Here is a 25,089-nt window from a genome sequence, read left to right as displayed (position 1 = left end):
TAAGTGCTGTTGATTGAGCTCGAGAGTATGCATTAAAAAAATTTTTAAACGTTTTTAATGCACATACAATGCTAGATTGACGATCACCGAGCATGGAGCGGGCGAAATCAAGAGATTGGAATCACTGCGCACATTTTTGTCGCAACAAGAATCAAGTGCTCATTGAGTGCTGTTGATTTAGCTCGAGAGTATGCATTAAAAAAATTTTTAAACGTACTTAACATACCTAACAATGCTAGCTCGGCGATCACCAAGCATAGAGTGGCCAGATTCAAAAAATTCGAATCACCGTGCACATTTTTGTCGCAAAGAGAATTAAGTACTCATGAAGTGCTGTCGGTACAGATGAATAGTCTAAATTAAAGAAAAAACAATTTATAGATTTATTATATCTTACAATGCTTGCTTGACGATTACTAAGCTGAAAACAGTTGAAATCGAAGGATTTGATTCACTGCCTACGTTTTGGTCGAAAATAGGATTAAGTTCTCATTTACTGCTGTCGATACAGTTGAAGAGTGTACATTAAATAAAGTTTTAAAGACTTATTATACCTTACAATGCTAGCTCCACGATTTCTAAGTAAAAAGTAGATAGAATCAAGGGATGAAAATCGCTGTGTACTTTTTGGTCGCAAATAGAACTAAGCGCTCATCAAGTACTGTCGATACAGCTAAAGCGTGTACATCAAATAAAGTTTTATAGACTTATTATTCTTTACAACGCTAACTGGAGGACTACCAAGCGCAAAGCAACTAGATTCGAGGGATTTGAGTCGCTGCGCAATTTGTCGCTGTAAGGGGAGTTAAATGCTCATTACGTGCTGTCGATACAGCCGAAAAGTTTTCGTTGAATTATATTCTCATGTATTTAATATGCTTTTCAATTCTATTATACAGTTACCAAGTGTTGCTGACTACAATGTTCCGCACTATTTTTTTCAAAATGTGTTAAGTACTAATTACGTATTTCGTCGATGCAGCAAGAGGTAGATTATTAAATGAATTTTTTCCTTATATCTTTTATACTCTTCAATGCTACCTTAATACTGAATCGTTAGATTACCAAGGTTTCAGTTATTAGGTACTCATAAATCCCACTCAATATTCAATGCGTAACGTTATTGCTGACATAGCTGAAAAACGTTTTAAAATAGTATATTGTCTAGTGAGGAAACTAAGGTAGCCTTCATGTGACAAAGGCAATGTTTTCAGCACGAGTCGTAAGGTTACATACACGGTCCGAAGGCCCGTATACGTTTCCCGGAGACGTGTGCTGAAATCATTGCGCTTGCCGGATAAAGACTGTCTGAGTGTCGTACTATGCACTACATTTTATTCAACAATTGCCTGATTAACGCGATTAATGACAATCTGCGAAGCGATGTCTGCGGCTGCTTAGGGACACGGTGCACCCAGCAAATGACAACAAACCATCGGCTTTAAAATTTAAAATTTATATTTGATTGATTTAAAATTCACTCAGGAAATTACGATACCTGAACTCAAACCTGAGCTAAACAATTTGAGTAATCGCTTAAGTCTCAAAATACAAGGATTCCCATTGCTGAAACGTTATAGCTCCCTTCGTAAATTGCAGAGGGTGGTGTCTTACTTATTGCGATTCACGTTCAACACAAGGCACAATAATCGGAGCCGTTCAGGCCCTTTGAGTTCTTCGGAGATTTCTACTGCCCACAACCTCATCATAATGCTTACCCAATCCTCATCCTTCTCTCGAGAAATCAATTGTTTGAAAAGAAATGAATCTTTGCCCGAATCCAGCAAGTTAATTCCTTTAACTCCATACTTGGATGATACAGGAATATTAAGGGTTGGTGGTCGACTTTAGCGATCTTCTTTGCCCTTAGATCAGTGTCATCCCATCCTTTTACCTGCACACCATCACATAACTCATCTTATTATACGCGATGAGCATACACGCCTCATGCACGCTGGTGCCCAAGCGACTTGATATTCCATTCGCCAAACTTATTGGCCGTTAGACGCACGAAACGCTATAAGAAAAATTATTCATAAGTGCTTGCCCTGTTTTCGTGCAAAACCTCGTTTAGCTGATCACGATCCCGGTCTCTTGCCTGAATATCGCGTCATAGCTGCGCGGCCTTTCCTTAAAGCCGGAGTAGATTATTGCGGTCCGTTAAATATAAAAGAAAGACGACTTCGTAACCGCAGAAAACTCAAGGTCTATGTGGCCATCTATATATGCATGTCAACCCAGGCTGTACACCTGAAACTGGTTTCCGATCTAACCACGGAAGCCTTTCTCGCAGCGCCAGTCTCAAGCGCCTGTTTTCTCGAAGGGGAAAGTCTCTTGAAATTTTTTCTGATAACGCAACGAATTTTGTAGGTGCTGACAGAGAATTACAATCATTATTCGAGTCAGCTGAGCACCAAACTCTCCTTAAGCAATATCTTGGTACTGAAGGGATTGCTTGGCATTTTATCCCTCCCAGATCTCCTCATTTTGGAGGGCTCTGGGAAGCCGCGGTCAAATCCTTTAAAAGACATTTAATTAGAACTGTTGGAGACACTTTATTGACAAACGAGCAGTTAGAAACATATATAATCGAAATAAAAGCGATATTAAACTCTCGTCCTTTGTCACCTATGTCCTCTGATACTAATGACTTTTTACCCCTGACCGCTGGTCACTTCCTAACTGGTAGTCCATTGACTAGCTATCCGGAGATCGACTTCTCCAGCACTCCATCCAATCGCCTGTCTGCCTGGCAGTAAGCACAAAAGTTGAAGCAGCATTTTTGGAAACGTTGGCATAAAGACTATCTGAACAACGTAATCAGTTCATGATGATAAGGACGGGCAGGTTATTTATAAATAAGATATTGGTATTCGTGGTTATTACGTTAAGTATATTACAGGTATATAATAATATATATAGATACAAGATACACGTCCGTTTAGGATGGTGTACTGGTAAGAACAAACCACTATACATAGATTGGCAATGGTCATTAGTATAGCTAATACATTCTGGTAACTTCTGGAACATACTAACACTATGAACCTTGCCCCTCAACACCCTCTCTTAAGTTATATAGTACGTGCATACTAATCCAAGCTCACACACACTAATTTACAATACCTATATTGCTCACACATTTTCTGTGTTTAATACCACTCAAACCTTTTGTAAACATATCTGCTGGCATTCTTTCTGTACACAGATATTTTACATCTATCACACCGCACGCATACTTATTTCTTACAAAATGATGTCTTACATCGATATGTTTAGTACGCTGGTGATATACATCGTTCTTGATCATACTGATTGCGCTCTGATTATCATTCAGTATCGTGACAGTCTCTGATTCTTCCTGTATACCTAAACTTACTAACAGGCCTTTCAAGTATAGGGCCTCTTTAGTAGCCTCCGCTACCGCCATATACTCTGCCTCTGTACTTGAGAGTGCCACCGTTTTTTGTTTACGCGCTTCACAACTAATTACAGATCCCGCCAGAATGAATCCATACCCCGTATACGACTTACGGTCCGTTGAGTCCCCTCCCCAGTTAGCATCTACAACGGCAAATAGAGCTAGCCCGGTTTGCTCAAATCTCAACCCGTAATCTAACGTACCCTTCAAATACCTCAAAACCCTTTTCGCGGCTTTCCAATGCTCGACATTGTAGTTGGTATTGAATTGACTTAAATAATTCACCGCGTACATTATATCTGGCCTGTAGTTATCGCAAGATACAACAACGCTCCGATTAAACTCTGGTACGGATACTTATTCATTTCCGATTCACTCACACGTTCTGGTTTTACTAAATTACTTTTAGCCTCGACGGGTGTGTCTATCGGCTTACACTAATCCATCCCAAAACGTTTAAGTATGGCCCTGGCATACTGTCTCTGTCTCAAGAACACACGTGACTTTTCGTCCCGCTCAAACTCGATACCTATACAACTTTTAACTAGTCCGAGATCTTTAGTTTCGAATGACTTTGACAACGCTTTCTTTATTTCACCTATCCAGGCCTCGTCGTCACTAGCTAATAAGATATCGTCTACGTATATTGCTATATACATCATACTGTCACCTTTCCGGTTCACAAACAGATATTTGTCGTGTGGCACTGCATTAAAACCTAATACATTAATTATATCTACTAATTTTCGATGCCACTCAACCCCGGCTTGGCGCAACCCATACAACGACTTTTTCAGAGCACATACACTGTCACTCCCCGCTTTCAAGCCCTCTCTCCAGCGCTTTACGGTTTCTATTATTTTCCCGTCGCGTATTATCTTTCCGCCTAAACCGATGGGCTCACCCGCACTTATTTTTTCGATAATCTCATGCATACACTCGGGCACTTCCATGTATACACTTTCGCGCAATTCACCGTTTAAATACGCGGTAACTATATCCATCTGGTGAATTTTCAAGTTGAATTCCGCTGCTATCACTGCCATGATCCTCACTGACGTTGACTTCACTACTGGTGAAAATGTCTCGGTGAAATCTTCTCCTGGCCTCTGAGAACACCCTTTTGCTAATAATCTGACCTTTCTTTTGCCATCAGATTTAGTGCAAACTACGTAGTGACTTCCGATTACCTTTCTGTTTCTGGCTCTCCTTTCGATTTCCCATGTCTTGTTCTTTATTTGAGCTAGCATCTCTTCTTCTAATGCTATCTTCCACGAGTCCGCATTTTCTGTCTTGCTCGCTTGTTTCCATGTAGTCAGATTTTCCGTCACTGTCAGATATGCGAAAACATCTTCTTCCATCGCATCATCTTCTATTCCTTCATTCTCTCCTTCGGTAGCAGCTTCGTGGTCATCTCCACTCTGTTCGTCTGGTACTGTGACGTATACTTTCTTCGGTCTTCCTACCGATCCTGTCCGAATGTACATCGGTCGTCCCCGGCCTCTCTTGCTGGGTAACTCTACGCCTTCCCAAGACTTTGTAGCACCTCTCTTTCTCTGGGGTCTCTCTAGTTTCGTTTCTGGTTCGGGCTTCTCTGGCTCTTCGCTCGGCATCTCGAGTTCTTCACACTGCTCATCACACTCCTCTTCGCAATGCTCCTCTATTACCTCAGTGTTTCTCTCGTTTTTAAATATTTCCTTATATTCGCCCTCAAAACTAATCTGATCGACAAACTTCACATCCCGTGTAGTTTTCACTGATCTATCTTGTGGAAAATAGACACGATATGCCTTCGAGGCAAGTTCATATCCTATAAATACCCCTGGTACTGATCTGGAGTCTAGTTTCCCGCGTTTTTGCGTCTTATCCAAGACGAAAGCCTTTGTTCCAAACACTTGCATGTGTTTTACTGGAAGGGGTTTTCCCCACCACACACAATACGGTATTTCTCCGTTTAACGCACTGGTCGGACATCTATTTCTGGTATAGTTTGCGTTGCTTAACGCCTCGGCCCACAGGTGAGGGGGTGCCCCTGCCTGCCGCATCATACATCGTACCATCTCTATCAGTGTTTTGTTTTTTCTCTCCGCAATGCCGTTCTGTTGGGGCGTGTGAGGTACCGTCAATCTTTTCCGAATTCAATTTTTCCGTAGATATTCGTTGAATTCCCCGTTACAATATTCCGTTCCGTCGTCTGATTGTAGAGCCTTTATCCTTTCCCCGGTCTGGTTTTCCACCTCGCTCTTGTATTCTTTGAACTTCTCCACGACTTCAGATTTATTTTTCATTAAGTATATCTGACACCATCTTGACTTGCCATCAATGAAGGTGACGAAATATCTTTTCCCTGAGTTAGATGTGTGTCGCATTGGTCCAAATACATCTGAATGCACTATTTCTAATAACTTCTGAGTTCTTTGTTCACTGGTCTTGGGAAAAGGTAATCTGGTCTGTTTTCCTTGTATGCATACTTGCACTCTGATAATTTTTCACTATCGCTTATTTCCAAGCCATACACCAATTTATTTTTGGCAATGAGCTTCAGGTCTCGCTCATTTACATGCCCCAACTTTTCATGCCGCTTATCTATCCCTAGTTTTTCACTAGTTACGGCACTGTTAACACTGTCTTTGATGTCTTTTATAAAGTACAGGTTCCCGTGTCTCTGCGCGCGCATAATCACATCATTATTTTTATTTACCACTACCACTTCAGTTTTCCTGAAGGTCACTGTATGTCCAAAGTCTATAGCCCGTGCCACCGAGAATAGATTGGTTCTCAAATCTGATACATATGATATGTTCTTAAACCCGATGTCCAATTGTCTTTTACCCGTCGACACTTTCACCGAAACGTTTCCCGTTCCCAATATTTTAGTGTTTTTATCAGTTGCCAGGCTCAACGCTGCATGTTTAGGCTTAAACTCACTAAACTTATTCCTACTGTTACACAAATGACTGGTCGCACCCACTGTCTATACACCAACACGCATTACCACTACTACTGTCCATAGCTTGTTCACTGGTACTTAACGATGACTCATTTACATTTCTCGCACTACTGTATTCTCTTCTGTTTCTTTCTGGGCAGTTCTTTGCGATGTGCCCTCTCTTATGACACTTGAAACATTCGACTTCCCGCCGAAAATTCTCGTCCCGAGAACTCGACACCTTTGGCTTTCCGCCATTTTGTCCACGTTGTCTCCTCTGATTTTACCTCGAATACATTGCTCTTTGTGCTGGCTCGACATGTTGTTCTGCATGTCCCTCCTGGTATTCAAGAATTTTGACCCAGAGTTCGTCCAGTGATGGTAACTCCTTCTGTGTTTCTATCGATGTCTGGAACACTGTGTAACTTTCTGGTAAGCTGTTTAACAACAGGATCACCAACATCTCATTGGCTATCTCCAGCTTGACCTCTCGCAGTCTTTTCACTGTCTCTGTGAACTCGGTGATGTGTTTCCTCACATCATCTTCCTCTGTCATCTTTAACAAAGTTAGCTTTTTCAGAAGGTAAGCTTTTCGCGCCGGTCCCCCAGATTCGTACGTCGCCTTGATCTTATCCCAGATTTCCTTCGACGTCTCCAAGTCATCGTATGCTGCTGCCTTGTCTGTCCCCAATGCTATCAAAAGATCCGCCATCGCCTTTCTGTCCTTTTTGACCCACGCTGCGATATCTTCTGTTCCTGGTCTGGGTTTGGTTTTTTCACCAACAACATATTCCCACGTTTCATGACTCATTAGAATACCCTTCATCTGTGTTTTCCACGACTGGTAATTCTCTCTAGTAAGGGGATCTATTTTAATTGAAAAAGCCATTTTTTACTGATCACTAAAGAACCACAAATCGACACTATCAACTTTTACGCTAGTCACAGCACACAACGGTTTTCCCGCCGAAATTGTTCGAGCTCTTATGCCTAGTGTCTCACAATGACGAACTCCACGCCGCTGCACGCTATCAAAACTTCTTGATGCTTTTCGCGCGTTTTTCACGTGCTACTAATTAATTACTTTATTTAATTAACAACCACTTTAATCTTAACGATGGGATACCCACGTTATCTGGACCCATAACCTGATGATAAGGACGGGCAGGTTATTAATAAATAAGATATTAGTATTCGTGGTTATTACGTTAAGTATATTACAGGTATATAACAATATATATAGATACAAGATACACGTCCGTTTAGGATGGTGTACTAGTAAGAACAAACCACTATACATAGATTGGCAATGGTCATTAGTATAGCTAATACATTCTGGTAACTTCTGGAACATACTAGCACTGTAAACCTTGCCCCTCAACAGTTCACATCACCGATCTGGAAACAACATTCAACTGCAGGTGGGAATGTTGGTGATGATCCTCGAGGACAACCTACCACCCCTGGCCTGGTCCATAGGCAGAATCACTGCTGTTCATCTAGGAGAAGATGGCATAGTACGCGTGGTAACTCTGAAGACTAAGAATGGCGAGTACTAGCGTTGTACTAAAAAACTATGCCCTTTGCCTCTGGAGTAAAATGTCCACCCTATCTCATTGAACTAGGATCGTTCAAGGACGGCGGCATGGTTAGTTGTCTGCATTTTTTAAATCAAAATTTAAATAATAAAATTTTTAATATTTGATTATCAAATAGTTCTATACAAAATGATTGTAATTTTAGTATGAATCATGTCTTGTAAAAATACTTAATTCTATTGTTTGCCTATTCTATATTTTTATGAAATAAGCCTGGTAGCTGCACATTTTTTCTTATTCATTTTTTTTAAGCTCTTAGTCTTATAATGTTTTCCCAATACTTTATTTTATAAATGTTTTTAAGATGACCCCTGGAACAATAACTTGGTTTTCCCAATCTTTTCAAAGTAAGCTACCATGTACACCTAAAATTTATTTTCAAACATTTCTTTACTGCTTTCATAGAAATATTTTTATATATTTGTCAAACATGCCATTGTCCATTAAGTTAAATATTTTTTGCCTAGTTTTAATCTTTTAAAAGTAAAAATTGTAATCCTTCATGTTTATGACTTTGCGACTTTTCTCAGGTACCTCTATCTCCCGGTCCTAAAATCTCACTCCTACGTCACGTCTAACTGAGTCCTGCCCTTCTTGGGAGGTCACTAGTCCCTACTTCCCTAATTATTCTCCAATTACTTTCCTCCATTTCCTTCAATTTAGTCTACTACTAAAATTTCCATCCCCTCCCGGCTTGTTTGTCCAACTAAGTAATTTTTTGCAATCTATCTCATAAGTTAGTGTTAAGTACAATAATGTTGAAGCAACCACGCTTCAGTCTCTTGTTCATCTCTTTAAATAAATACTTGTCTTAGCATTCAATACAGCGTCTTGCTACAATTACTTAGTGCATGAACACTATACGTTATATATTATTATAGTTATAAATAATATATAATTCTTTTTCAATATCTCTCGTATCAAAATAGTTACGGGGCAAAACATTGGTAATTATAACACAAAAAATAGAAAATGGCACTAGAAAGTTAAATAATTTTAACTAATCCGGCTCGAAAGACCAATGTTTAGACTCGCGGTTGGTTTACTGTAAGTGATTGTTGTTACGTGCAAGACTTGGGATAAGTTTTGCACCAAAAAATATATTCAAGATATAAATGAACTAGTATTTTTATTTATGCGACTGTGCGCTGTGATACTTCCAAGAGTAACTGAACTTGCAATAGTTTACAATATTTTGAGATAACTTGACCCAGGGCGTGGGTCATTACAACATTTAGTAGTGGGAATGGGGAAATAGGAAGTAGGAAAAGTTGTCAACGAATGGCAAGTAGGTCAGGTGACCAGAAGGAGGAGTAATTAACAAGGGACAGTTTTTGGGAAGGTGTAGGCGGCGAGAGAGGCCAGGTGCAAGGTTTGACGTCATTGGGTCCAAGAGCATACCTGAGGATAATTGAGGTAACGGCATGTCTGGACCCTAATAGCAATGTTTACCAAACTTATAAGTACGTCTACTGAATTTTATAATAATTTGCAGACTACAACAAAGGAAATAAACCCAGAATATTGCTAAGAGATTACAAAAATGTCTAAATGTACACTTTATGACTATAAGAGGATGACCGGGAATACCCATCTGTTCTGCTATAAATATTTGAATGTTTTCTAAAATATAATACTTTGATGACTGGGAAAATCCAGTTTTTTGGCGACAACTTACTATAATTTTTAAGCCTAAGACTGCAATGAACAAATAAGCAGCTTTAAACTCAAGTAAAAAATGAAATTTAAGTGTTCATTTAAAAAATGCATTAGAAACAGATCAATTCAAAATCTAAAGTCTAGACAAAATAATTATTTTTAAATATAATAAAAAATATTTAAATTAAAAAATATAAAATTATAATTGCGCGACTGAACATGCCGCCCCCCTTAAACGGTCTGGTTCAATCAAATGGGGTGAAGTCATCATCTTCTCCATCTATGGGAAGAGGGCAGAGCTTCTTGACACATCGCTGGTATTCGCCGGTTTTGGTTTTGAGTGTTACTACTCTTACAATTGCATCCTGGCCCGGATGTACGGTGACGATGCGTCCTAGAGCCCATTTTGAAGGAGGCAAATTCTCCTCAAAAATGAGAACTAATGATCCGACCTTGAGATTAGGAGGTTGTGAACGAGATCCGCTGAATTTGATAAGTTGCTGCAGATACTCCTTATGCCAGCGTGTCCAGACGTGCTGCTCAAGCTGCTGAGCATGCTGCCAGGCTGACAAACGATTAGCTGGTGTTTCCGAAAGGTCAATCTCTGGAAAAGAAGTCAATGGGCTACCAATAAGGAAATGGGTAGGAGACAATGGGAGAAGATCGTTGGGATCAGAGGACATAGGAGATATGGGTCGAGAATTAAGTATTGCCTCTATTTCAATAATATATGTCTCTAATTGCTGAAAAGTAAGCAAGACATCACCTACGGTACGGACGAGGTGATGTTTAAATGATTTGACTGCAGCCTCCCAAATCCCTCTAAAATGAGGAGACCTGGGAGGAATAAAATGCCAAGAGATTTTCTCTTCATTACAGAAATTGAATATAGCGTTCCAATGTGCTTCAGAATTGAACATATTATAGAGCTCTGTTAGCTCGTTTTTAGCTCCAACAAAATTATTGGCAACGTCGGAGTGAATTCCTACGGATTTTCCTCTTCTCGCAAAAAGGCGCTTCAAGCTTGCAATAAAAGCCTCCGTTGTGAGGTCGCTGACGAGTTCTAAGTGCACAGCTTTTGTGCACATGCATATATATACCGCTACATAAACCTTTATGAGACCGCGGTTTCGATGACGTTTCTCTTTAATATAAAAGGGACCACAATAGTCCACACCAACGCGAAGGAAGGGCCTCGAAGAGGTCTTACGTTGAGCAGGTAGAATTCCCATACGATGATCTAAAAGACGTGGCTTAGCACGATAACAGGGCACAGATTTGTGAATTACGCTCCTCGTGGTACTCCGGCCGTTCAAAGGCCAATATACCTGGCGTACAGAATATAGGGTCGACTGTATTCCCGCATGCTTAAGCCTTATGTGTTCTGCTCGTATAATTATCCTTGTAATATGATGCTGGCTCGGCAATAAAATAGGATGGCGCTGGTCCGAGGCTATAGAAGCATGTGCGATCCTGCATCCAACACGCAGGATACCACAGTCATCCAAAATTGGGTTCAATGGAATTAATTTACTAGTAGCAGGAAGCTGTTCACCTCTACTTATTAATTCGATATCTTTTTTAAATGATGATAATTGGACCATTTTAATAATTAAATTATGAGATTGCGAAAGTTCATCGGTGCTTAATGGACCCAATTTGCGCTGCTTATTAGATATGGCGTTGTAAATCAAACGCATTATGTATGCAACAACTCTCTGTAGCTTGCTGAATGAGCTATATCTTTCAATAAGATTATACTTTTTGGCGGCGGAAAGTTCCTCAAGCTCCCAAAAACGAGTTAAATTTACGTCTGGAGGGCCTGACTGAACAGCCATATGACAAGATACACTTGTAACCTGAGGAAATTGATTGAGCTCACCGGCAACAGTCCAACCCAATTGTACTTTTTGCAATACCGCCTCAGAGTGGTTTTTTAATGATATTTGCCCTACGAGAACTCTGCTTTTCTTTTACAGGTTTTGAAGCTGAAGTCTGCGCTCTAACACCTTCTAATTGAGCGCGTCGCTTAAGAAACTCTATAAAATTTTTAATAGTAGAGCGACCTGCACCAGTACTGACATCCTCTCTCCGTTCACGGGCGGAAAAGTTAAGTTTTTCACGAAGAATAACGATTAAGATGGAGTCCCATGAAGCTATGGGCTCCTTCAAAGCCTTGAGAGCACGTAAGTGCTTCTGTAAGCTATCCAGGAAAGATCGCACTGATAATTCCTTAGATAAAGAAGGCATATCTCTAATGGCTATAATATGACAATCCCGTATGTAATTACGATCATCATATCTTCCTTTTAAAAGTTCCCAAGCCACTTCGTAATTTTCATCAGAAGCCTCAATGGCCTCAATTATCTCAGCTGCTTCACCTTTCAAACAACCTTTTGAATAAAACAGCTTACGAACAGGTGGGATATTTAAATCCTTATGAACAAGAGAATTAAACAAATCATGGAAACCCAACCAAGTGTCATAAGTCCTCTTGAAAGTTGGCAACGAAATAGTCGGCAATCCGGATGCAGTATTAGCATAAGGATCATACGAGAAGCTTTGCGCAGCTTGAGGCATTAACTGCGGTTGATTGCGAGGACTCAAATCATGAGAAACTCCAATTTGCTGACCAGGGTCGGGTTGCCTAGGAAAAACTTGCTCCTGGCTTGTTGAGATCGCTGCAGGCGGGTCGAGCACCTCATTATTAATTGGAAGCGTTAAGTTACTGGTATTGCTTCCGTATCGTGAGCATTGAGATTTTCTTGCTGTGGCGCGATATTTTGAGACGAATCTTGTGAAGGAGCTGCAGGCGTGGCGAAATTTTTTGAATACTGCACCAAAAGTTTAGTAGCGATACCATATTCATTAAAATACATTTCATCAAATTCAATACGATGTGCAAAAAACTCATCAGATTCATCCTGCAAGCCTTCAAGATCTTCTTGAAACCCGAGGAATTTATTGCACACTTCCTCTATTTCGCGAAACCTTTTTTCGAGAACCGAGACATCACTTTCTGGTCCAAATTTAGCCAAAAAATTAGAATAAGCAGTTAAAGATCTCTTGGCATCAGTCCGTTTGTTGGCCAATGATTTAATAAGAGCTTCCGTCATAGTGAGATAGTGAATTTAATATAATAATGATAATAAAACGCGGAAAAATCAAAATAAAGGCAATAACCAAAAATATTCAAGGAATGGAATAATATAATTAAGAAGTGTAAGGAAATAGGAAGTCAATTAACTTACTTTATCAACTGGATGATGATTACAAAACTTGATGAAAAAGCACTGCAGACTCTAAATACTAGAAGTTGAACAGGAACAGCCGACGTCGTTTCCACTGGATAACAGTTGTTGAACAGGAACAGACGATGGAGATAGGTTCACCGGTCGATGCTTGATACTGTAAACTCTGATTGCACTTAAATCTTCTTGAACACGCACTGACTCGATATTAATAAAGTTGCGCAATTGCAACGTAATTATAACACAAAAAATAGAAGATGCCACTGGAAAGTTAATCAATTTTAACTAATCCAGCTCGAAGGACCTTTAAGGTTTAGCCCCGTAACTATTTTGTTACGAGAGATATTGAAAAAAAATTATATATTATTTATAACTATAATAATATATAACGTATAGTGTTCATGCACTAAGTAATTGTAGCAAGACGCTGTATTGAATGCTAAGACAAGTATTTATTTAAAGAGATGAACAAGAGACTGAAGCGTGGTTGCTTCAACATTATTGTACTTAACACTAACTTATGAGATAGACTGCAAAAAATTACTTAGTTGGACAAACAAGCCGGGAGGGGATGGAAATTTTAGTAGTAGACTAAATTGAAGGAAATGGAGGAAAGTAATTGGAGAATAATTAGGGAAGTAGGGACTAGTGACCTCCCAAGAAGGGCAGGACTCAGTTAGACGTGACGTAGGAGTGAGATTTTGGGACCGGGAGATAGAGGTACCTGAGAAAAGTCGCAAAGTCATAAACATGAAGGATTACAATTTTTACTTTTAAAAGATTAAAACTAGGCAAAAAATATTTAACTTAATGGACAATGGCATGTTTGACAAATATATAAAAATATTTCTATGAAAGCAGTAAAGAAATGTTTGAAAATAAATTTTAGGTGTACATGGTAGCTTACTTTGAAAAGATTGGGAAAACCAAGTTATTGTTCCAGGGGTCATCTTAAAAACATTTATAAAATAAAGTATTGGGAAAACATTATAAGACTACGAGCTTAAAAAAAATGAATAAGAAAAAATGTGCAGCTACCAGGCTTATTTCATAAAAATATAGAATAGGCAAACAATAGAATTAAGTATTTTTACAAGACATGATTCATACTAAAATTACAATTATTTTGTATAGAACTATTTGATAATTAAATATTAAAAATTTTATTATTTAAATTTTGATTTAAAAAATGCAGACAACTAAACATGCCACCGCCCTTGAACGATCCTAGTTCAATAAGATAGGGTGGACATTTTACTCCAGAGGCAAAGGGCATAGTTTTTTAGTACAACGCTTGTACTCGCCATTCTTAGTCTTCAGAGTTACCACGCGTACTATGCCATCTTCTCCTGGATAAACAGCAGTGATTCTGCCTATGGACCAGGCCAGGGGTGGTAGGTTGTCCTCGAGGATCATCACCAACATTCCCACCTGCAGTCGAATGTTGTTCCCAGATCGGTGATGTAAACTGATTACGTTGTTCAGATACTCTTTATGCCAACGTTCCCAAAAATGCTGCTTCAACTTTTGTGCTTGCTGCCAGGCAGACAGGCGATTGGATGGAGTACTGGAGAAGTCGATCCCGGATAGCTAGTCAATGGACCACCAGTTAGGAAGTGACCAGCGGTCAGGGGTCAACGGTCATTAGGATCAGAGGACATAGTTACAAAGGACGAGTGTTTAATATCGCTTCTATTTCGATTATATATGGGGCATTCCATGCCAAATCACCGAGGTTTCGGCCCGACCCCCTTCGATTTCGCTGAAAATTTTTTATCATTTTCTACCCTACCAAAGACATTTTTCTGAATTTTTTCAGATCTTTTTACCCGAACCCAATAAAACCGTAATTTTTTCGAAGTCGGAAACCATCGATTGTCAATTTTTTTGCCTCAAAAAAAACTTCAACCAAGACAGTATTCAACCCCGCCATTCCCATTTTGTGCCGACTTTCTTTTATATTTTTTTATTTTTGATTGAAATTAAAAAATTTCTAAATTTAGCTTATTTTTTATGACTTTGCGCTGAAGTTTCTTTGGATTGTTTTTAAAAGCTCAGAAGTTGAATAAAATTGGACCAAAACAACTGTAAAGTGTATCAGAGGCAAGGATTGATTTTTTCGGAAGAAAATTCCCAATTTTTAAATACAGTGAAACCTAAACCTACAATTAACCTTCTCAATAAGACAATTTATAGATAAACTGAGAAAAATATCGATAGCCTTATAGACAATTTTAGATCAAATTGAACGGAATATAGTATAGTACCGGATATCTCAACTGGTAGAGCACTCGGCGCGATACCGACATGGTCTAGGTTCGATTCTCAGTTCGGGCTATCGATATTTTTCTGAATTTATCTATGAATTGTCTTAGTGAGAAGGTTAATTGTAGGTTTAGGTTTCACTGTATTTAAAAATTGGGAACTTTTTTCCGAAAAAATCAATTCTTGCCCCTAATACACTTTACGGCTGTTATTGTCCAATTTTATTCAACTTCTGAGCTTTTAAAAACAATCCAAAGAAACTTCAGCGCAAAGTCATAAAAAATAAGCTAAATTTAGAAATTTTTTAATTTCAATCAAAAAGAAAAAATATAAAAGAAAGTCGGCACAAAATGGGAATGGCGGGGTTGAATACTGTCTTGGTTGAAGTTTTTTTTGAGGCAAAAAAATTGACAATCGATGGTTTCCGACTTCGAAAAAATTACGGTTTTATTGAAAAAACTGAAATATTTTATATATCGTGACTTCCGAAAAATTTTTTGTATTTTTTTCTGAAAACTACAATTAAAAAGAAAATTTTACAAAAAAAAAATTGCCAAAAGGTCAATTTGTGTCAAAGTTACAGCAATTTGAAGAAAAAAGAGCGTTTTTTTTTTCAAAAATTCGTAACTTTTTTTTGGTTTGGGTAAAAAAATCTGAAAAAATTCAGGAAAATGTCTTTGGTAGGGTAAAAAATGATAAAAAATTTTCAGCGAAATCGAAGGGGGTCGGGCCGAAACCTCGGTGATTTGGCATGAAATGTCCTATATGGTTCTAACTGCTCGTTTGTCAATAAAAGGTCTCCAACAGTTCTAATTAAATGTCTTTTAAAGGATTTGACCGCGGCTTCCCAGAGCCCTCCAAAATGAGGAGATCTGGGAGGGATAAAATGCCAAGCAATCCCTTCAGTACCAAGATATTGCTTAAGGAGAGTTTGGTGCTCAGCTGACTCGAATAATGATTGTAATTCTCTGTCAGCACCTACAAAATTCGTTGCGTTATCAGAAAAAATTTCAAGAGACTTTCCCCTTCGAGAAAACAGGCGCTTGAGACTGGCGCTGCGAGAAAGGCTTCCGTGGTTAGATCGGAAACCAGTTTCAGGTGTACAGCCTGGGTTGACATGCATATATAGATGGCCACATAGACCTTGAGTTTTCTGCGGTTACGAAGTCGTCTTTCTTTTATATTTAACGGACCGCAATAATCTACTCCGGCTTTAAGGAAAGGCCGCGCAGCTATGACGCGATATTCAGGCAAGAGACCGGGATCGTGATCAGCTAAACGAGGTTTTGCACGAAAACAGGGCAAGCACTTATGAATAATTTTTCTTATAGCGTTTCGTGCGTCTAACGGCCAATAAGTTTGGCGAATGGAATATCAAGTCGCTTGGGCACCAGCGTGCATGAGGCGTGTATGCTCATCGCGTATAATAAGATGAGTTATGTGATGGTGTGCAGGTAAAAGGATGGGATGACACTGATTTAAGGGCAAAGAAGATCGCTAAAGTCGACCACCAACCCTTAATATTCCTGTATCATCCAAGTATGGAGTTAAAGGAATTAACTTGCTGGATTGCATTAACAATTGATTTCTCGAGAGAAGGATGAGGATTGGGTAAGCATTATGATGAGGTTTTTGTCACATAAAGGCTATCTTAATATTCTAACTAGACAATATACTATTTTAAAACGTTCGTCAGCTATGTCAGCAATAACGTTACGCATTAAATATTGAGTGGGATATATGAGTACCTAATAACTGAAACCTCTGTAATCTAACGGTTCAGTATTAAGGTAGCATTGAAGAGTATAAAAGATTTAAGGAAAAAATTTATTTAGTGATCAACCTCTAGCTGGATCGACGAAATACGTAATTAGTACTTAACACTTTTTGAACAAAATAGTGCGGAACATTGTAGTCAGCAACACTTGGTGACTATAATAAAATTGAAAAGCATATTAAATACATGAGAATATAATTCAACGAAAACTTTTCGGCTGTATCGACAGCACGTAATGAGCACTTAACTCCCCTTCCAGCGACAAATTGCGCAGCGACTCAAATCCCTCGAATCTAGTTGCTTTGTGCTTGGTAGTCCTCCAGTTAGCATTGTAAGGTATAATAAGTCTTTAAAACCTTATTTAATGTACACTCTTCAACTGTATCGACAGCACTAAATGAGAACTTAATCCTATTTTTGACCAAAACGTAGGCAGTGAATCAAATCCCTCGATTCCAACTGTTTTCTGCTTAGTAATCGTCAAGCAAGCATTGTAAGATATAGTAAATCTATAAAATTTTTTTCTCTAATTAAGACTATTCAGCTGTACCGACCAGCAGCGATTCAAAACTTTCGATACTGACCACTCTATGCCATGTCGTCGAGCTAGCATTGTTAGGTATGTCAAATATGATTGACAATTTTTGTAATGCATACTCTTGAGCTGAATCGACAGCACTTGATTCTGTTGCGACAAAAATGTGCGCAGCGATTTAAATCTCTTGATTCCGGCCACTCCATGCTCGGTGGTCGTCGAGCTAGCATTGTATCTACATTTAAAACGTTTAAAAATTTTTTTACTGCATACTCTCGAGCTGGATAGACAGCACTTAATGATCACTTAATCCTCTTTAAGATAACAATGTGCACAGCGATTTAAATCTCTTGATTCCGCCCGCTCCATGCTCGGTGATCGTCAATCTAGCATTGGAAGCACATTAAAAACGTTTAAAAATTTTTGTAATGCATGCTCGTGAGCTGGATTGACAGCACTTAATGAGCACTTAATTTTCTCTGCGACAAAAATGTGCGCAGCGATTCAAATCTTTTGATTCTGACCAGTCTATGCTTGGTGATCGTCGAGCTGGCATTGTTAGGTATGTTAAATATGTATAAAAATTTGTTTAATGTCTTATGTCCGGATTTAATTATTTAATAATAAGTAATTATTGGACATGGTCGCGTGGACCTCAAGTGAGAGGCACCGGGCAAACAGGGTGATTTTCCTAGAGGATTAGCTCTAGGTTTCATTTTTATTGTGAGAACTCGAACGATAAACCCCGTGGGGGCCTCTCTGTGTATTCGATGCAGAATTTGGTTGCAATGTATTAAAGAATTTGGTAACTTCACCTACCTTTCGTTGTTTCTGCTTACTTGTAAGTTGGTCTTTGTAGCCTTTGAACTGCAAACTCCTGGGTACGGCTTCTGTTGGTCCCTGGTCGAAAGATGCATTGGTTTAAGAAGAAGGGATGCGGTTCTTAATATTAGAAATAATCTAATATGCAGGTTTTTCCCAATGATGAATGTTTATGCAATATTTCCCTATGGGCTCGCCGTACTCAGTTCACCAGATGTTAAATTGTTCTTAACACTAAGGTTCTTTTCTTTCACTTAAATCTCTAAAGATTGCACTTAACTATTAGAACTTAAACTTACAGGTTTTACACTTTGAATTTGTTGAGTCTTTAGCTCATATGAGTTCGGTATGAATCCCCGACTCCAGCAATTCACTCGGACGAGAATCGCTGTTGATCACTTAACAATTATTATAAAAATCACCCACGGTGCGTGTGGTGATTTTTGGAAAAGAAATTTTAATTTTGGAAAGACAATTTTGAATTGAAATTTTCGGTAACAAACAACTTGCCCCGCCTCCTCGAGTGCAATATCGAGACGATCTTCCCGTGGGATTTTGTAGTAACTTGACTGTTTATATTTATTTAACGAATATGAACTAATCGGTTTAAAAGAAATAGAAAATAGAAAAGAGGGTTGCCTAAACGTAACACGGTTTAGAACTCACGCGGGCCAGCAAGGAAGATACATTAACTTCTCAAGCGTCATAGGCTGCCACACCTTGGTGTTCGTTGTTTTTATCACCTCGGTTCGCGGTTCTGTAGGGAATAATTTAGAATATATAATTGGATGAATTTAGAATACAGTCAAGTGTAATTCCCTGATTGGAGGAATCGTTGACAACGTGCAACAAAGTGTTGGCCGAAGTTGCTATCCCTAAAATTGTAAACGCTGCACTTTGCAGCGAGCGCGGCAAAGAGGCCCCTTTAAACATACGGCAAACCGGATATAACAAATGCATACTCTCGAGCTGGATAGACAGCACCTTATGAGCACTTAATTCTCTTTACGACAAAAATGTGCGCAGCGATTTATATCTCTTGATTCCGCCCGCTCCATGCTCGGTGATCGTCAATCTAACGTCGTATGCACTTTAAAAACGTTTAAAAATTTTTTTAATGCATACTCTTGAGCTGGATCGACAGCACTTAATGAGCACTTAATTCTCTTTGTGACAAAAATGTGCGCAGCGATTCAAAACTTTCGATACTGACCACTCTATGCTTGGTTATCGTCGAGCTAGCATTGTTAGGTATGTTAAGTATGTTTAAAAAATTTTTTTAAGCATTATCTTAAGCTGGATCGACAGCACTTAATGAGCACTAATTACGCAGCTATGAGCCAATTTTCTATGCAGCGTTAATTTGTACTTTTCCATGGTACAATGCTAGCTTGCAGAGAAGCTAGAATTGTACTAATTTTCTCAGATCCAAATATAGCACTAAATTCCGTACACCGGCATTAAATTGGCACTAAATTAGCACTAAATTAATAAATAAGAATTGTGCGATTCTGCTCAAATGACAATGCTGGCTTAACAGACATGAGAGATATTGTTGACGAAATAATAAATGTAAAATCTACGTCTGCTTTTTCCATTGAAAAACATCATTATTACTAAACATAATTACTCAAAACTAATATGTTCTTCTTTATATAAGTCATTGAAAGTGATTGTTCAAAAATCGTCATGTTCGCTGGTATCACGATATACTTACACGATGTAGATACAACGTATCACGTAAATACTTATTTTTGAGCTAATTATTGAACATAATTGTAAATAAATATATAAAAAACGCTTATTCATTCGTTATTTTGGATTCTAAATTTTTAAACTTTAACATAAACCGTAACCCTTTTGAGCTTGAAAAGCTCAGAAGAATAGAGAAACAAAGGTATTTTCGAGCTCAAAGAGCTCGAAAACAGCGGGAAGTTTAGGGGCTGGCCGCAGGGCCAACCGATGCTCATATTTTTTTTATTGCTGAAATAATGGTCGGAGTACCGGCGATTGCCTCATATTGTGGCATCATCTACATGACCTAATTAGATATTAATTCCCTTTTTTTTTATCAATCTCCCATTATGAGCTCTGGCGAGAGAAACAACTGGTAGTCTTGATGATCAAAGAAAACCTAGCTCTTTTTTATTCAACCAAATGAATATTACTTGACGTGTAAAATATTTTTCAGCCATTTTACGCCGTAACAGTATTCAACGCTTCAGACATGAACAGACCTGGAGAAGTATGATCAGGCCTGATCATACATGAACAGGCATGGTCAGGTCTGATCATTTTATCCCGGGCACGAGGTTTTTAAATTTTTAGTCCTGATTATTTTCAATAAAATAAATAAATTGAGGTTGAAATCAATGTCAGTTATGAAAATAAAGAATTAAATAAGTTTTGACTCAGATCAGAGCAATATAATATATAAAATATTCGAGAAAAATATTAAAAACTGTGTTTTTTAAATTTTTTGTTAATAATATGAATCAAACTAAAAAATGAGTTGCATGAAATTACATGACGATCGAAAAATACCATAAAGACAAAGAGTTAGTGTAAGTTTAGACATATTTTAGTGCATTATATTATGATTTATCCAGAAAAAATATTGTAAAATGTGATGTTTTCAACATTTTGATGCCGATGTCTTTTGAACAAATCAACCGATCCTAACGTTTAATGTTGCGATCGTGGCGTTTTGTTAAAATCTAGAGCTGATTTAAATTTAAAATCGATTGGTTCAGTCGTTTCAAAGATATTTGGAAAAAACCGTTTTTTTGCATTTTTTTCTCCTACGACATTTCTTAGACACAATAAATTCTGAAACTGATCAGATTTTGGAATTGTTTAGTTCAGTTGTTTCAAAGATATTCGCAAAAAACTGTTTTTCATTGTTTCTTTCTCCCGCGATATCTCTTAGACAAATGACTCGATTTCGATGTTGGAGGTGGCAATCGACGCGTTTTAATAAATTCTAAAGCTGATCAGATTTTGGAATTGTTTAGTTCAGCTGTTCTAAAGATATTTGCAGAAAACTGTTATTTAGAATTTCTTTCTCCCACGATATCGCACAAACGAATTGGCAGATTTTGATGGTTGGGGCTACAATCGACGTGTTTTATCAAGTTATAGACCTGATTAGATTTTGAAGTTGATCGTATAAGTCGTTTCCGAGAAATCAATACAAAACTAAAAAAAAATATTTTTTTTTTCGTAATTCGCCAATAATAGTAATAACTAAAGTTAAATATTAAAAGATTGTGAGAATAAAGTTGTTTATATAACATTGATAATAATTATCCCTTTTCTAATTATTATTGCCATTTTTCCTCCTTGTATTATAGTTTATAACAATTGGTGACGAGGTAAATGGTAAAAATTTAGAAAAATAAAATAAAAAAAAAACGAGTAGAAAAGATGGCGGAACAATTGAAGCAAAGAGAATTGGCAGTGTTAGAATAGGAGAAACAGTTAAAAATTCAACGTGAGCAAATTACACGAGAAAGTCAAGAATTGGCAAAACAAAAGGAGGAAGTAGCCAGGTGGGAAAGAGAAGCAGAAGAGTTGAATAGAAGTAAGGACAAGGAACAACAAAAGCAACAGGGTTCAATGAGAAGTGCAGGGTCATTGAGTGAATTTACGTGTAAAGATAATTGGTCTCATTGGAAAGAAAGATTTGATTTATTCTGCGTGGTGAACGACATTGAACGAAATAAAATCGTTCCTCTGTTTTTGACGATGATTGGAGCAGAAACATATGCTTTGTTAAGCAATTTATGTGACCCAGAAAAGGTGAAAGATAAAACGTATGAGCAATTAAGTGAGGTCATGAAGGAGCATTTGGAACCAAAAGCAAGTATAATAACAGAGAGGTACAACTTTAAGGAGAAGAGACAATTGGAGGAAGAAAGTATCAAAGAGTAGATGGTGTCCCTGAAGAGGTTAGCCGTAAATTGTGACTTTGGTAATAATTTGGATAGTACGTCAAGAGATCGGTTTGTGTGGGGTTTAAAGAGTGATGCGATTAAAAAGAAGTTATTGAGTGAAGCAGATTCAACATTTAAGAAAACGGCTGAGATAGCAACAGCAGTGGAGTCGGCGGCAAAAGACGTCAAGAAGATAAATGGAATTAAAAAAAATTTGACCAATGTTAATTACATACAAGATCGTAGAAGTAAAACGATAAGGGATAATATACAGTGTTATTGTTGTGGAAAGAATAATCATATTAAGAGTCATACAGATTTAAGAATTATAAATGTAATGGGTGTAACACAGTGGGACATTTGGAAGTGGTATGTCGTAAGAAAAATTGGGAAAATGAGGATAAGAAGGCTATGACAAGTATGAGAAAGAATAAGAAAATTATAAAGGATCAGAGGGATCAAAATAATTATGTGAATGATGTTGAAGATAAAGACAAGGAATTAGAGAATTTATTTTGTGTTGAGGATTTGATACTTAGTACGGAGTCGTTTACGACGGATATTTGTGTAAAAGGAAAAATGATTAAATTTGAAGTAGATACAGTATCGTTGGTATCAGTTTTTCGCAGAAGTTTTATGAAGAAAATAAGGAATTGGGAGAGATAATACCAACTGATAGAAGATTTAAGTCATACCAAGGGGATGTGATGTGTCCAGTAGGAGTAATTAAAGTGAACGTGAGTAAGGGAACCATCATACGTGAATTAGAACTTTTTGTTTTTCCAGGAATCAGCAATCCGATATTAGGTATAGATTGGATTGATGCTTTATCACTGTTCGAAGGAAAGGCAAAAACTCATAATTTCAACTATATGAATAAAAAGTATCCGTCAATAGGAGAATTGGTAAAAGAATTCAAGGATGTTGTAAGTGATAAATTGGGGATGTATGAAAGGAAGGTTTTTGAACTGACGTTGAAAGATAAGGCAAAACCAGTGTATTGCCAGCCAAGGCCGTTACCGTATGCAATAAAGGATAAAATAGGAGAAGAAATTGATAATTTAGTAGCAGATGGAGTGTTGGAAGCGGTTGAGAGTTCGGAGTGGGCTACTCCAATTGTTCTAATTTTGAAAAGTGATGGAAAGATTCGTATTTGTGGTGACTACAAAGTTATAGTAAATTCTCAATTGGAGGTGAAAAAGCATCCAATTCCTCAGGTGCAGGATTTGTTTGTTAAACTAGAAGGCGAAGTATATTCAAAAGTGCATTTACGTCAAGCTTATTAACAACTGCAGTTGGGAGAAAAATCAAGAAAAATCGTAGTAATTAATACTCATAAAGGTTTGTTTGTACCAAAGAGGTTTATGTGTGGGGTAGCATCGGCTACGATGAAAGAAATGGAAGAATTGTTAGGTAGTATTGAAGGAGTAGTGGTGTTTTATGACGATATAGTTGTTTTAGGGAGGACATTGAAGGAACATGATTTAAGATTAAAAAGAGTTCTAGAAATATTAATAGCGTGTGGGTTAACCGCTAAAATTAATAAATGTGTTTTCGGAGTAAAAAGTGTAGAATTTTGGGGCTATGTGGTGAGTGATAAAGGGATGTCAATTCGAAAAGAGCGTATAAATGCGATTGTCGACATACCAGAGCCAACAAATGTAAGTGAATTGCGTTCATTTTCGGGATTAATTAATTATTATAGTAAATTTGTTTATAATTTTTCGACGGTGGTTAAACCTTTATATGAATTGCTTAAGAATAATAGAAAGTGGGTGTGGTCTAAAGAAGCTAAGAGATCGTTTACGCTCGTGAAAGAAAAATTAGTGGCCCATGATATTTTGGCACACTATGATCCAAAGCTTCAAGTAAAAATAATGTGTGATGCGTCGCCAGTGGGAATTGGAGCTGTATTATTGCAAGTTTGTGATAATAAACAAAGCAGGCCGATTGCATTTGCGTCTCGCACGTTATCCAAAGCAGAAAATAATTACTCTCAGTTAGATAAAGAAGCGTTAGCCTTAGTTTTCGGGGTAAAAGCGTTTCACCAGTACATATTTGGTAAAAAATTTATTTTAGAAACGGACTATAAACCTTTAATTTTTGTTTTTTGGAGAAAAAAATGAATTACCTATTATGTCAGCAAGTAGAGTCCAGAGGTTTATATTTAAGCATAGAGAGAGGGAATTGACAGTGGAATCAGGGTGTTTAATGTGGGGCCATAGAGTGGTAATACCAGAATCATTACGGAAAGAAGTGTTGTCTGAGATACATGGAGTCCATTTGGGTATTGTCAAAATGAAAGAGTTAGCAAGATCATGTGTGTGGTGGCCGAAAATAGATACAGACATCGAGAACCTGAGTAAAGCTTGTGAGTGGTGTCAGGAATTCACAAGTGATCCAGCATGGTCAATGCTACACGTATGGAAGTATCCTGAAGGTCCTAATGACCGTATTCATGCTGATTTTTTCGGTCCGATTGAGGGTAAAATTTTTATGGTTATTGTGGATTAGGGTGACCCAAAAAAACCGACTATTTTTTTTTCGAGTCCCTTATGAAATTTGGTGGCTTACAATGTTTTAAGAAGCCTCTCCAAAAATCAGCTCGATAAATAATTTTCAAGAGGTCGCTCATGAATTTTGAAAATATCAAAAATAATTGAAATTCGGATTTTTTATTTCTAAATTTTTTCTTTCTCGTGGCAGCAATAGTTTATACTGGTAAAATCATGACTATGCTGAAAACTTCAGCCAAAAATTTGAATATTTAAACGGTGCTCAAGAATTTTGAATATTAACTGATAATTTGTAATTAATACTTTGAATTAGTTTTTGTATTTTTTAAAACTTAATTATTGTTATTTCACTACAATATAACTTTTACATAACCAAAATTA

At 37.7% G+C, this 25,089-nt stretch overlaps 3 protein-coding genes across 3 annotated transcripts; 1 reads left to right on the top strand and 2 right to left on the bottom strand.

The window, feature by feature from the left end:
* Positions 1 to 3,112: 3,112 nt before the first annotated feature.
* Positions 3,113 to 3,715, bottom strand: LOC130663182 (uncharacterized). The gene has a single exon (XM_057462298.1). The coding sequence runs from the start codon at positions 3,713 to 3,715 to the stop codon at positions 3,113 to 3,115; it is 603 nt and encodes a 200-aa protein (XP_057318281.1).
* Positions 3,716 to 9,852: 6,137 nt separating this feature from the next.
* On the bottom strand, positions 9,853 to 11,445 carry LOC130663179 (uncharacterized). Its single transcript, XM_057462297.1, has one exon. The coding sequence runs from the start codon at positions 11,443 to 11,445 to the stop codon at positions 9,853 to 9,855; it is 1,593 nt and encodes a 530-aa protein (XP_057318280.1).
* Positions 11,446 to 21,683: 10,238 nt separating this feature from the next.
* On the top strand, positions 21,684 to 24,706 carry LOC130663178 (uncharacterized protein K02A2.6-like). Its single transcript, XM_057462296.1, has 8 exons — positions 21,684 to 21,718; positions 21,773 to 22,186; positions 22,247 to 22,440; positions 22,545 to 22,740; positions 22,791 to 23,442; positions 23,551 to 23,853; positions 23,953 to 24,206; positions 24,418 to 24,706. The coding sequence occupies exons 1-8, from the start codon at positions 21,684 to 21,686 to the stop codon at positions 24,704 to 24,706; spliced, it is 2,337 nt and encodes a 778-aa protein (XP_057318279.1).
* Positions 24,707 to 25,089: the final 383 nt, after the last annotated feature.

Source organism: Microplitis mediator, chromosome 2 (genome assembly GCF_029852145.1).
Source record: "Microplitis mediator isolate UGA2020A chromosome 2, iyMicMedi2.1, whole genome shotgun sequence".
NCBI lineage: Eukaryota > Metazoa > Arthropoda > Insecta > Hymenoptera > Braconidae > Microplitis > Microplitis mediator.
Note: the sequence above shows the minus strand (reverse complement) of the source record. Positions and strands in the feature narration are given on the sequence as shown.